Below are 13,343 nucleotides of genomic sequence, written 5' to 3'. Positions count from 1 at the left end.
AGATTTCAGGCTTGTAGGAGGGTCTTGATGGCTCTGAGGAAGCCTGAAAGCAGCGATTGGGAGTTTTGGACGGAGCGGTGCGTCTGTTCTCTCTGGAGCGTCTGAAGATTCACGAAGTGAAGAAGAAATAATGTCCTCTGAAGCTTTATACGGGGTCAAACGAAGGGTCAGGAGCACTCCCGCTCAAATTTCGAAGAAAGACCGCAGCCGTTAGATCATCAGTCACCGTTGGATATGAAGACAAAGCGCCACCTGGTGCAATTAATGCAGCGCCTGGGGAATAAGGAAACCGCAGCGGCATTAATGAAGCGACAGCTCCTACGCTTATGCACGTGCCAGTTCAAATTTGCCTGTTTACAAGCTTTTGTTCCAGGGCAGGTCAAAATCCTACTTTTTCTCTTCGGATGCGTACGAAAAACTACAATTTTGGTGTTGTTGTTTAATACTGTTATTTTCATTATTTGCCTAGCCCTTTCGCCCACTCTCTACAAAATTTATTGTTTTGGGCTCAGTGGGTTCCGAATCCATACCTCATTGGGCTTGGGCCGCAAAAACTGACCCTACAGGGTCATTTCAGATTATTTTATGGGTTAATTTTGGCAATTGATTTGTCATTTGAGATTTTTTTTTTTTTTAAATGGCCATTGGCATTTCACCATATAATTTAAGGAATATTTAATGATTTTTACCTAAAACAATACCAATGAGATTAAATATTACATTTAAAATTAAAATGAAGAAAGTTAACTGAAGTGAAAGTGGGGAAGTAATGTGAATGCAAATTTTGTTTGTCCAAATTGTATTGTAAAACATTTGTGTGTGTGTATATATATATATGCATACACGCGCGCGCGCGCGCACACACACACACACATATATATATGTGTGTGTGTGTGTATTGTTAATTTATGTTTTTTTTTTTAAAATCGATTTGAACTAGATATTAGGGATATGTTTTTGAAAGTAAATTAGTAGGGGTATTTTTGAAAATAATGAAAAGTGTACTCCAAAAATTATTCTAATCACACTCATAATGAAAATTATTAAATAAATTTTAAAAATGGTCCAATATTAGGAGTGTAATCTCATTATAATTTCTTCATTTTGTTTGTTCTCATTAAATAAGAAAACTTGATGCTAAGAGTCTCATAAGTCATAACTCAAGTGACACTTTATGATGTTTTAAACTGAAATATTTAAGGTTCAAACAATCTAGTATGAAACATTAAACATCTCCAAAAAAAAAAAAAAGGGATAAATTATTGCTTAGAAAAGAAATCTTTTTTTAGTTAATCAAATTACCCCCCCCCCCCTTCTCTAATCACATTGGCTTTAAATATAACAAAGCAAATTATTTTATTAAAAAAAAAAATAAACCTTCTTATAGGAAACATTTTGACAATGCTTGTTGAGGCAAATTAGGTTTGTCCAAAAACTCCTACTCATTCAACATGCTCCACACATTCGTCCTATATGTGTTGAGTAGTCAGTCGTTGTAAGGGTCAGTGATTAATGAGGATCGTTCGCCAATTACATGATCATCCATCACCAATATGATTGGGCGAGTGAGAACACTTAACTCCTCAAAGTGATATAAATATTCTACTCTACATTTATGCACACATGGACGCAGTTATGCACCATACCATAAGAGGTCCCCACAGGCCACAATTTCGTACCTCTAAGTCCGAGACGTTGAACCTAGTGATTTCAATGCCATTAGAGCATCCACATCCGGATTCTAAATCCTATCTTATTTTACCACCTCAAAAAATCACTTTATCAATTATACAATACAATTTTACAATTCTCCAACATCCCAACTTTTATATCTCAATCCTACTTATTAAAATAATATTTTTACATAATAAAATAATATATCTCACCATTACCATTATCCAATACAACACATTATTTATACATTATTTATTCTTTCTCTCTCTTTCCTTCTGGGCAGAACCACAATCACCACCGCCGCTGCACACCATCACCGCTGCCACCCCCACCGCCGGCAACCCAGAAACTACATCAACAACAAAAAAAAAAAAAAAAAAAAAAAACCAGAGAAAATCACAACCACCGGACCCAGCAAACACTGAAACCAATTACACACAAAAACCAGCAAACCCAGCAAACACAGCCACCGAAAAAAAAAAAAAAAAAAAAAAAAAACCAGANGACGTCCAGCCACCGCGCCGATCGCAGTCGATCTCCAAGCCACATCGGTCTCCAAGCCGATCTCCACCGCGCTTGACGTCCAGCCACATCGCCGATCGCAGCCACGCCACATCGCCGATCGCAGCCACGCCACATCGCCGAGCTTGACGTCCAGCCACATCGGTCTCCAAGCCGATCTCCACCACGCGTTGACGTCTAGCCACCGCACCGATCGCAGCCACGCCACCGCACCGATCGCAGCCACGCCACCGCGCCGATCCGAGCTGGCTTGGTGATTCGGCGTGAGCTCTGAGAGAGAAGCTTGAGAGCTGAGAGAGAAAAGAAAGAGAGAGACGATGAGAAACAGAGAGAGGCAGAGAGAGAAAAGAAAGAGGAAAAATGGGAGTGAGAGAAAATTTCGGGTATAAAAAAAGGTATTAAAAAATTATTTTTTTTTTTTACAACCCAGCTACAGTGCCATCTTACATTTGAGATGGCACTGTAGCAAAATCCCAAATTTTTTTTAGCATTTGAGATTTGACCTTCCCATTGCTGATGGATTTTGGGGCTTAAATGCCAAATGTTCTTAACATTTGGCATTTAGAAACCCAAATGCGAATGCTCTTAACCTGCTATTTCCAATACATTTGTATATCCATTATAGCAAATGTGGTCACTTGAGACCTCTCTATGAATATCAAGATATCATAATTTTATTTCTAACTTAACCATTCGAAGGATGTTTGATTTTATGACAACGTGGCTTTCGATCTTGTGAATCATCACCTTCTATTATACTGTTTCCTCATCCTTGATCAACTTTGAATTATAGAAAATTCCAATTTGTTTTTTTATTTAAAAAATAATTTACTTTTATTTGACAGCACGTTCTTTATTTTATTTAAAATTGGTCCTTTTTCGCTTTCAATTACGTGATTTAAAAAAGTTCAAAATTTTTTTTTTTTACGCTTTCATTCTCATTAAAAAAATTGAAAAACAAAACACCACACAAGCACGAGAAGCTGTTCCACAATAGAGAGAGAGAGAGAGAGAGAGAGAGCCTAATAGTCTAATAGATAGGTAGCAGAGTCAGAGACTCTAACTCACAGCTCAGCCTCTCACAACTCCTTGAACCCAATCTCCACATTTCGCCGAGAACACACGCTACACTTCTCTCTCTCTCTCTCTCTCTCTCTCTCTATCTCTCTTCTCACGTATCTTTCTTCTTAAACCTCAAATCTTCTTCTTCTTCTTCTTCTTCTCTCTCTCTAACCTCATTCCAATTTTTACGCTACAGCGTATTGCTCTGTGTGTGTGTGTGTGTGTGTGGATTTTGCTGCTTTAGCTGAAGGAGGAGGAGGAGAAAGAGCAATGGAGTCGACGGAGTCTTCTTACGTTTCGTCGCCGGAGGCACCGCGGAAGAGATCTCCTCCGCCGCCTAAGTCACCGACATCAGGTCTCTCCTGATCCGATCTGCTTTCTCTCTCTCTATAAAATTTTATTATTATTATTTTTTAAATTTTTCGGTGCTGAGATTCGTTTTGGTTACTTAGATTCAGTGCCATTGTTTTTGTTCATATATTTCGTGTTTGTGTGGTAGTGTGTTGAAAAATAATATTAGGTTTTGAATTTGTGTTTACCTTTTTTACGTTGAAATTTGAAACCCTAACCCTGAACCCTAGGCTACTGAGGAAACGATGGAAACGTAAGATCCCGTGTGTTAGGCCCTGTTTGGCTGATGAGAAAGTGTTGTTTGAAACTCTATTTTGATTTACACCTTTACATCATTTACAATAGCTTTTGGAATATCGCTTTTCGCTTTTGACCATTCCATTCATTACTTTTCTCTTCAAATATGATAGAGAATTGCAGCCCAATCTAGCTTGCAAATAATGCTTTTAGATCTTGCTTATGGCACACTTTTTTCTCTCGTTAATTTGATAGTTGAGTTGGGGGGATTTGAACCCTGGACGTTTCCGTAGGTGCTATTTGAGCTACAAACTCTTGGCTTATAGCTCACTGCGATTCAGAATCCCAGCTTCCAATAGTTACGACACAAAGGCACGTCCTTAACACTTATTTTCGTATTCCTCTTGTATAGGAACATGCGAAAAAGAAGTGATTGCGAGACCCCAGTTTACTTTTACAGAATTGATATAATAAGTCTCCATTGTATCCTCATTTTTTGCCAACTTTTCTTTTGTAGCAATTATGTCTTTATTTGTCAACCAACTTATGAAGCAAGCTTGTTTATGTGGCCTGCAAACCAAATTAACTTCCACTGGGTAACATTTTGCCGCTTTTCTCTAATCTCCTCCCAAGAAGAAGTACAGCTAAAAAATTATGAAAAAAAAGAAAAAAAAAAAAAAGAAGCATTGCTAAATTCCCCATTTGTAGTAACAACGCATAAAATGGCCCTTGAGCTACCTTGAGTAAGATGATTGGTTCTATGCTGAGTTTTGTATTCAATGATTTGCATAAATTTTACAGATAAGTATTTGCCATATGCTTGTGATCTTTTGGTTGTTTTTGCTAATTAAGGCACTCTGGCCATTTAAATTTGTCCCAGCTTTGTTATTTCTGCTTGTATGTAAACAAGATCTAACACATAAATGCATACACACATTAACTCTTAATGATATATATTAAATTGCTAATAGTTATAAATTTGTACCAACTTTGTTATTTCAGCTTATTGATTTGATTCTCTCGTGCTTTTTTCTACTAGATTCAATGGAAAAGCCCACATACATCAGGTTTCTTGTATCAAATGCTGCAGCTGGATCTGTTATTGGAAAGGGTGGCTCTACAATCACTGATTTTCAGTCACAATCTGGAGCACGAATTCAGTTGTCACGCAATCAAGAATTTTTTCCAGGGACAACTGATAGGATTATTATGATATCTGGAGCAATTAATGAAACGCTCAAGGCTGTTGAACTGGTTCTTGCCAAATTGCTGAGTGAGGTAATCTTGATGTTTGTTTCAGTCCCATTTCTTAAAAATTGTTCTACATATATCCGATACTAATTACCGATCAAAAAAAAAAAAAATCTGATACTAATTACATTTTTTTTTTTTTGGTTGGGTAGATTCATGCTGAAGAAGGCGATGATGCTGAGCCAAGAACAAAAGTGAGACTTATTGTTCCAAATAGCTCATGTGGTGGCATAATTGGGAAGGCGGGTTCCACCATCAAGTAAGAAAACTGTATCTTTTAATTTTTCAATCATAAAACATGATTAGATCTGTGCTCATAGTACTTACTGATAAATGAGCAGTTCTTCTTGTGACCATGACATCAAAACTCTGTTGTGATTGAAATGTTTCTTATATCTTTTTCCTTGTCAGAATGGTTGTAGAGTTTCTTCTTAATACTCATCTGCATGTTCTCTGTTTTTGAGGATTAATAGCATTAGTTTTGACTACCAATTTAATTTGGATGATATTGAAATGTGTTTCACACAATTTTAGTTTACCCAGAGATAGTGGATCTCTAAATTTGTTCACTGCAGTTGTATCATTTCCTTTTCATTGTGAAGATATAAAATTTTTCTTCATGAAAATGGCTGTCATGTACAACATGTTCAAAAAAATTGATTTTACAGCTTCATAAAGCACTTAAACTACGCCACTTACAAATCTGTGAAGTGCAATTAAGGTTGATAATGAACTTGCTTGTGATGAGGCAATCCCGCACACATATAGTTGGGTTTCAGAATTGAGAGCAAACTTTGAGGGTTATATAGGCTAGAGGAGATAATTTTTTTGATAGGTAAGTTATGCACCTAGTGGGTCTTAAACCCATGACCTCACCCTCCATCTAGCGTTTAGAAGGCTTTAGGTGCTAGTTAAGTTGGAGCTCATTGGCAAGGAGATACTATATGTATTCGCAAAATGACAACGTTGAAGCTTGTGGTGAGGTACAGCCTGTGTTTTGCTCAGGAAACAAATTATTTTAAGTCCATTTCTTATGCCACCAAAGAAAATTTGTCCAAGGTTAAGTGTTTCATGGTGAATAAATCTTACATGAATTGGATTTTTTTTTGGGGGGGGGGTGTGGGGGTGGGAGGGTGGTGGTGGTATTATAAGGTGAGTTTACTTAGTGTTTAACAGGCAAGGGGAAGAATAAGGAAATCCATCCTTTCCACTCTACTTCTCATGCAACTAACAAAATATGCCATTTTAAATGTTTTATAGTGATTAGGTCTTACATGAAATTGGACTTGTGTTTAGGAGACTAGAGCAGGGGAAATGGAATGAAAAGGATTTTTTTTTTTTAAAAGAATATTCTTTTCATTCTCTCATTGGGGAGTTTAATAGGAGGGAATGAAATGGAACCCTGCTCCAATCCTTTCCCTCTTAAGCCCATTTTTTAATTATTCCAAAATTTGGATACTTTCTTTCTTTTTCTGATAAAAAAAATAAAATTCTATAATTCATTTCCTTTCAAACATCCATACAAGAGAGAGATTAAATTTTATTCCTTTCTATTCTATCCATTCCATTAAATTCCTTTTTAACCTCCTAAGCATGGTGTTGATGGGCTTCATTAAAATTACTATGCTAAGGATCTTGAATAGCTATTGTTACGTTCTGTGGTATATAGTCATTAAATTCCCCAAAAAAGTGATAAGAATTAAGAAGCGCACAATGCTAATTGACATTTAGACTTTGTCTCTAATTACCTTTTTTCTCCCTGGTAGGGTGAAGAGAGGTTGGGGTTGGGAAGTCTTGAATTACATAATTGATGATTCCTGTAAGTGAACACTCAAGTTGGACTTGGAATACCTTAGGTAAAGAACAGGTGCTCAAAATTTCAAGTTAGAGGTAAATCCCGCCCTTTATAAGTTGGATATTGAGTCACCTAGAAGATTAATTGTAGAGAGGGAGTATTTTTGACGTCCTCAATCTTTGAGTATTAATCTACCACATTTGTATTTGCTAAATGTATATTTTATTATTGCTCTGGTAATCTTTACTTTTCAGTAGTTGCTCAACCGCAGAAAAGCATTGACATATATTGACTGGATAGATGCAAAATATTTCATTATTCCTGGCAGAAATCTTGAGGATGTTTGGGAACCTCTCTTTCCAAAATTTTGGTGTATTTGTGCAGGGAGATTTTTTTGAATGTTTCTAGGTCTTTATGATTCAGACTGATGGACTGTCTTTGTAAACTGACTTAATAAATGATTAATGTGGTACAAAGACAAGGGGATTTGTGCTTAGACGGCAGGGAGGCAGGCAGTTTCCAATTTCATTATGGTGCTATTTATTGAGAATGTGCAACAATCTAGACCACCATCTTTTTTATAATTTAAACCTTGTAACCACGATTTCTCAACTTTGTTAATTGCAAGTTCAAGTACTTCTTGATTTTGTATTGCAGGTTTCTGTTTACATATTTGCCTAAAAAAGTGGCTATTGCTGATATCTAGTTTTTCAATTGAGCAGGTCCTTTATTGAAGAATCACAAGCTGGCATTAAGATATCTCCTCAGGATAATAACTATTATGGGTTGAATGATAGGCTGGTGACAGTTACAGGAACTCTAGATGAACAGATGCGGGCTATTGATTTAATTCTTTGTAAGCTAGCTGAAGACCCTCATTACTCCCAGTCTATGAATGCTCCGTTTTCATATCCAGGTGTGCCTTCTTTTATCAGCTTATCAATTAATGATTTTGTATTTTCACTCAGCAGCTCATAGTTTTCATATGCTACTAGTGCTTTTCATGTTTTTGTTTTTGTTTTTTAATCTTCTTGGGTCTTATGGATTGAGTAATGCTCTTGAGTTCTAAATGGTGCCCTATTCTGTATTTTTGTATGCGTTTTAGCTAAATTAGCTCCTGTGAAGTGTGAGTTTACAGTTTGGTTAATGCATATTTGGCTCTTGTTTAGAGTTTTGCAGTGAAAATCTATTAGATATGTAGCATGCTATAGATATGTGCAAGGTTTAAAAAATGGACCTGACTGGACCGGCCGGTTTGACTGTGAATCGATCAATTTTCTGGTCTGGTTAAAATAAAAAACTGGAGATTTATCATTTAAAACCGGAAACTGGCGGTTTGACTGGTAGAATTGGGAAGCAGGCTGGTTTTAAACAGTTCGAGCCAACCCAATGGTCAATGCTCTTTGTCTTTAGCCTTCTCTCCCTAGTCACCAACCACCCCCCCCCCGGGGCGAATTCTCGTCTCTTCTCCTTTGACGACTTTTGGGAAATAGCCTCTGTGTGCAGCCTTTGAAAATGACACAAATTTCGCTGGAGAGGAAATAATCATGTTTAGTGGTGGTAGTGAGGAGGGGTGAAATGCAATTTCAGTCACAGCATCACAATTCAGTGGGAAGCAACTTCCAGCTGAGTGATGACAACATTTTTTTTTTTTGTTTATAAACATCAGGTGACTATTAGGAATGATGTGTTTAACTACTAATAGAACATATTAAAGTTGGAATTATTAGAATATTGGAAATTAACCTTACCTCCCATTGAGCCTTTAGAGAGAAAAATTGGATATAATATCGGAAGGCAACAGAATATTGCATCTGATGAGGTTGACAAGCAGAGTAATCGCCCTCACTATTTCTTGATATACATCATCTCCAGCACCATTATCACTACTCCTATTAATTGGGCTGAGGAGCTTAGTGACCTATTTGATGTTAAGAAATTAGAATGTTCCCTAAGAACATGGATTTGGAAAAATAAGAACTGAAAAATCTCTTAGCTGTTTATAGGAAGAAATCACAAAAAATACGAGTTATCCAATGGCAAGAGCAAAAGCCACAATCATCATGATAGGTAATGTTAACCATTTTTGTAGGAAATGAATTTCAAGTATGTTAGAGATAATGGCTCATATTCTAAATGAGAAAATAAAATGGTTTCTAGTTTAGAATACAGGGTCTCATGAGCATAGCTGCGGAGCAGAGCCAATTAGGCCCAATGTGGCTTTATTTAAGTTTGTTATGCCTGGGCTGAATAATGGTTTAGGGGATGCAGGGGTGTGGTATGGATATATTGGGAAACTCAATGTACAAGGTTAGGGTTTCTTGGGGTAATATAAATGCACTGTAAACTGTTATTTTTTTATATGGAGGAAACTCAGTCGCTTGCTCCCATGGATGTAGGCACACTGCTAAACCACATAGATCCTTGTGTTGATCTCCCCCCCTCCTCTCTCAAAATTTCACTAACATTGTTCAGATCTGAAATCTTCAACAAAGTAGTTGACTCCTATACCAATGTTACAAGATGATGAAAGTTGATGTGTAAATTGTAATTAATGAAGAGGATCTGATGAATGGTTTAGTACTTTAGTTCTCCAAATAAGTGAACATTTTATTGAGTTACTAGCTTGCTGGCAAGGTTGGTTTGGTCTAGAATGCCCTTGAGTCTAGTATGCTCTTCAAAATATCATGGGAGGGTAACTCTATTGATGAAAAAACTAGGGAGAGAGCAGGTTTAGATGATTTGGCCAATGTGTGGAGGAGAGCAATTAATGCACCGGTGAGGAAGAGTGAATTAATTTAAGTCAAGGGAATAAAAAATTGTAAAGGATGACTTAAAATAACATTAATAGAAGTAGTAAAAAAAGACATGTCAATTAAGGAGGTGACAGAAAGTATGGTTTTAGATAGGATAGAATGGCTTTAAAAAATAAATGTGGTCAACCTTGATTAATATGTTGAGATTCCATAACCAACCCCAAAGTTTTGGGGCTAAAGCTTGGCAGCGGTTGTTGCTGTTTAACTTCCTGTTCACCGACTAACTGATTTTAAATAGTCTGTTGAGTGAATCTGTTGCTTAAATTTCCTGTAGGTATTATTGTTTAAATAATTGCTCAAGTATTGTGGACTCCTCTTGAGGGAAAAAAATCCCCATAGAACTAGGTGATATGAACTTAGTAGTTCATTAGCATTTAAGCACAGATAATATTGAGTTGAGTCAATCCACAAGGCTCATGAAAAGTCTTGTACTAGACATTTTAATGTTCTATGTTTTAAAACTGATTCTAGATGGCCTTTAAAAATATAAAAGATGGGTAGACCATTATAGTTTGTAACAAAGGTTCAACCTATCCTTGAAAAAAGGGTTTATAGCATGGTTTTATGGTTGCTTATAATGTGCGCATGGAGTTATTCTAGTAAAGTTTGATATCTAGTAAGTTCTCTTGAACTTGAATTTTAGGTGTTTACTTCTCCGGTTTTCATGGTATGCCATATACACATGTGCTTCCTTCTGTTGCAACAGTAGCCCATAACTCAATGAACTATGGACCAAATGGAGCTGGAGGGAAGTTTCAGAACAACAAGGTTTGTTATATTCCATAATACTTTAGTTTCATTGATGTTTCTTGATGTTAATTACACTTATTACATTCCTGCTCATCTTTGATGAATATATCATTTACCTAGGGAGGCTTTATCAACTCTCATTAGTATACTCCAATTTTGCATGCATGGGCACTGATGTTCCAATCTTCAGTGACCTCAATAAAAGACTGTTTTATGTATCATGTTTTCCAGATTATTTGACCTTTTTATATATTTAAATTATAACCTTGAATATATATATATATATATATATACATTAAAAATTAATAAGCGGTTTTATTAAAGAATTATAAATACTGGAAGAGCACAAGAGGGGCAAATAAATATTACAAACGAAAATTCATATCCAAAAACTTTTGGAAAAGAAGGGACATGGACAACTTCACAAACCAAAATTCAGTCAACTAATATTTCAAAAATATTTATTTAAGCTCAAGAGTGGAATCCTCAACATGGTTAAATGTTCGATAGTTCCTCTCCCTATATTAATCTACGTAAAGCTGAGGGCAATTGCTTTCAATCTGCATTTCAAGAAGTCGTATGGACATCTTTCTGTTGCTAAACATTATAAAAATAAAAACAAAGTTTCTGTTGCTAAACATTTAGCTTGAATGATTTGAAAGTTTTTTATACTTGGTTTTTAATAAATTGATTTGGATATTATTATGTCTCCCAGAAAAAAGAACGAATTTAGAAAACTTCACCTGTATTTCATATCCTTCTCCTAGACCATTCTTACTGGAACTGAAATTTGAAGTGGTTTGTTCTAGATATTTTCCACTGCTTTGTTCATAGACAAAGCAAATATATTAAATTAGAATCTTATATGGTTTTAAGAATATAATTGAATAACTATATAATTACATAATTGTTGCTGTGTACCTGATTCAGACTTTAATAGCTTGATGCACACTAGAGCAACTCATGGGCTTGATCTTTTAATGTTTCTCTTTCTATCTCTGCTTTCTACCACATTAAGATTTTAATATGTGATAAAAAGAAACTATGCTTTGCAAGTTTAAGATGACAGATTGTTTTCTCTTTCTATCTCTGCTTTTCACTGATAGAAACTATGCTTTGCGATCAAAAGAAAGTATGCTTTTCTACTAAATTGAGAACCAGCAGGGTGGGATGCATGTTCTTTGATGGGACCATTTAGAACAAACCTATCACTTATCAAAAAAATAAACCCTATGTAAAACAAATCTATCATCATTTCTGGTGAACCCTAGTGTTGATAACAAAAGGATCCATATCAAATTGATTGTGTTTCCGACCAATCTGGTCTGTCACTGTACAAGCATTATCTTAGTGAGCACATTCGTGTCTGTCCTTTTTATTTCATTAAATAATATTTTGGTATTGTTTTGAGATTTTTCAAGTCGGGATGCATGTGCGCCGTGTATGTTTACGTATCATGATTTACAGAAAGGCTTCTGATAATTTCCAGGAGGATCGAAGTAACTCAATGACCATTGGCGTTGCAGATGGTCATATCGGGTTGGTTGTTGGCCGTGGTGGAAGAACTATAATGGAAATCAGTCAGGTATATAACTAGCAAACAGTGTCATTTCACCCATAATATTGCATATGCACTAATTTGACCACTTTGATTTTGCAGGTTAGTGGGGCTAGAATAAAGATATCGGATAGAGGTGATTTTATGTCTGGAACATCTGATAGGTAAAAAAGGAATTGCCAATGTCATCATTCATCAATTTGCTTGCCTATAGTATGCATTCTTCGGCAATAAATATTTTAACATCTTGTTGTTTTGTACCTTGTTCTGCAGGAAAGTTACAATCACGGGGTCACAAAGAGCAATCCGTGCCGCTGAGTCCATGATAATGCAGAAAGTGGCCTATGCTTCTGAGAGGGTGATGGATTAGTTTTCAAATGTTTCCATTCAAATTTCTCGTTAAGAATATTTTGGTGAAGCTAGCTGCAATTTCCTTATAGACATGGTCATTTTTTAAAAATGCATCCACATTCGTTCTCACATGATGATATAAGTTGGGAGAGATCTGCGTACTTTGGTAGGGGCAAGAGCGGAAATTTCCTTTTTGTTGAGAGAGATTATTGTAATAGGGATTTGTATGAGATTATAGATTATTTTTCCCAAAGAAAATGTTGGAAAAAGCCATTGTTGATTGACCATGTAGAATTATTAGCTTTATTTATTACTCTGTTCACAGTTGTAATATCTAAATTATCAGGTATTATGTCTGTCCTGTATCTTCATTGGATATTGAGTTTTAACATTTGAAGATTTTTTCTAATGGAGCATTTCTGCTGCAACTCAGGATAGTTATGTACTATTTGAATAAATTCAAATTTTGTGTCATAATTTTGCGGGTTTCTTCTCAGCCATAGATTTGATATGGACGGTCTAGGAAGCTGGATATGTGAGACTGTTTGTAAGTTTGTACTCACATGGTTCACCTTATTTTTTGACTCAAGCACGCCTTGGTAGTCAAAGTTTGGGTTGGTTTGTTTGTTTGTTTTGTTATGAATTTTTTTAGGCCATTTTGAGTCTCAAAATTTTCATTCTCCAATCAAAAAAAAAAAAAAAGTTTGAAAATTTTCATTTTGACTATTTAGGTTTGATTTTGCTTTCATATTAGGCTTGTTGTACATTTCTATTAGTAATTAGACCGTTAAGTGTCATTTAAACAAATATAATTCGATTATGAATAAATGTATCTCTCTCCCTCAGTCCATATATGGACTTGGTTTTTTATTTTACTTTATTTAAACACAATAAAAAGGGCTAAGCAAGCCTTTAGGGGATCCTCACAACTTGATTGTATGAAATTATCATGGACTAGGCTCCCAATCATGTTAAC

General features: G+C 35.8%; 1 protein-coding gene across 2 annotated transcripts; it reads left to right on the top strand.

The window, feature by feature from the left end:
• The first annotated feature begins 3,175 nt into the window (after positions 1–3,175).
• On the top strand, positions 3,176–12,844 carry LOC111992085 (protein BTR1). 2 transcript variants are annotated; one of them, XM_024023883.2, is made up of 8 exons: positions 3,176–3,613; positions 4,886–5,124; positions 5,250–5,356; positions 7,615–7,808; positions 10,352–10,476; positions 11,948–12,043; positions 12,119–12,180; positions 12,290–12,844. In XM_024023883.2, exons 1-8 carry the CDS (start codon positions 3,529–3,531, stop codon positions 12,384–12,386), a joined length of 1,005 nt encoding a protein of 334 aa, XP_023879651.1. In that variant the 5' UTR covers positions 3,176–3,528; the 3' UTR covers positions 12,387–12,844. The 2 variants fall into 2 exon arrangements, with proteins under 2 accessions (XP_023879651.1, XP_023879652.1); XM_024023884.2 differs by having other exon boundaries at positions 3,177–3,613; positions 10,415–10,476.
• The last annotated feature ends 499 nt before the right edge of the window (positions 12,845–13,343 follow it).

Source organism: Quercus suber, unplaced genomic scaffold (assembly GCF_002906115.3).
Source record: "Quercus suber isolate HL8 unplaced genomic scaffold, Cork oak 2.0 scaffold_18, whole genome shotgun sequence".
In the NCBI taxonomy this organism is placed as follows: Eukaryota; Viridiplantae; Streptophyta; class Magnoliopsida; order Fagales; family Fagaceae; genus Quercus; species Quercus suber.
The sequence above is the reverse complement of the archived record's forward strand: the minus strand, read 5'-3'. Positions and strand labels throughout refer to the sequence as shown.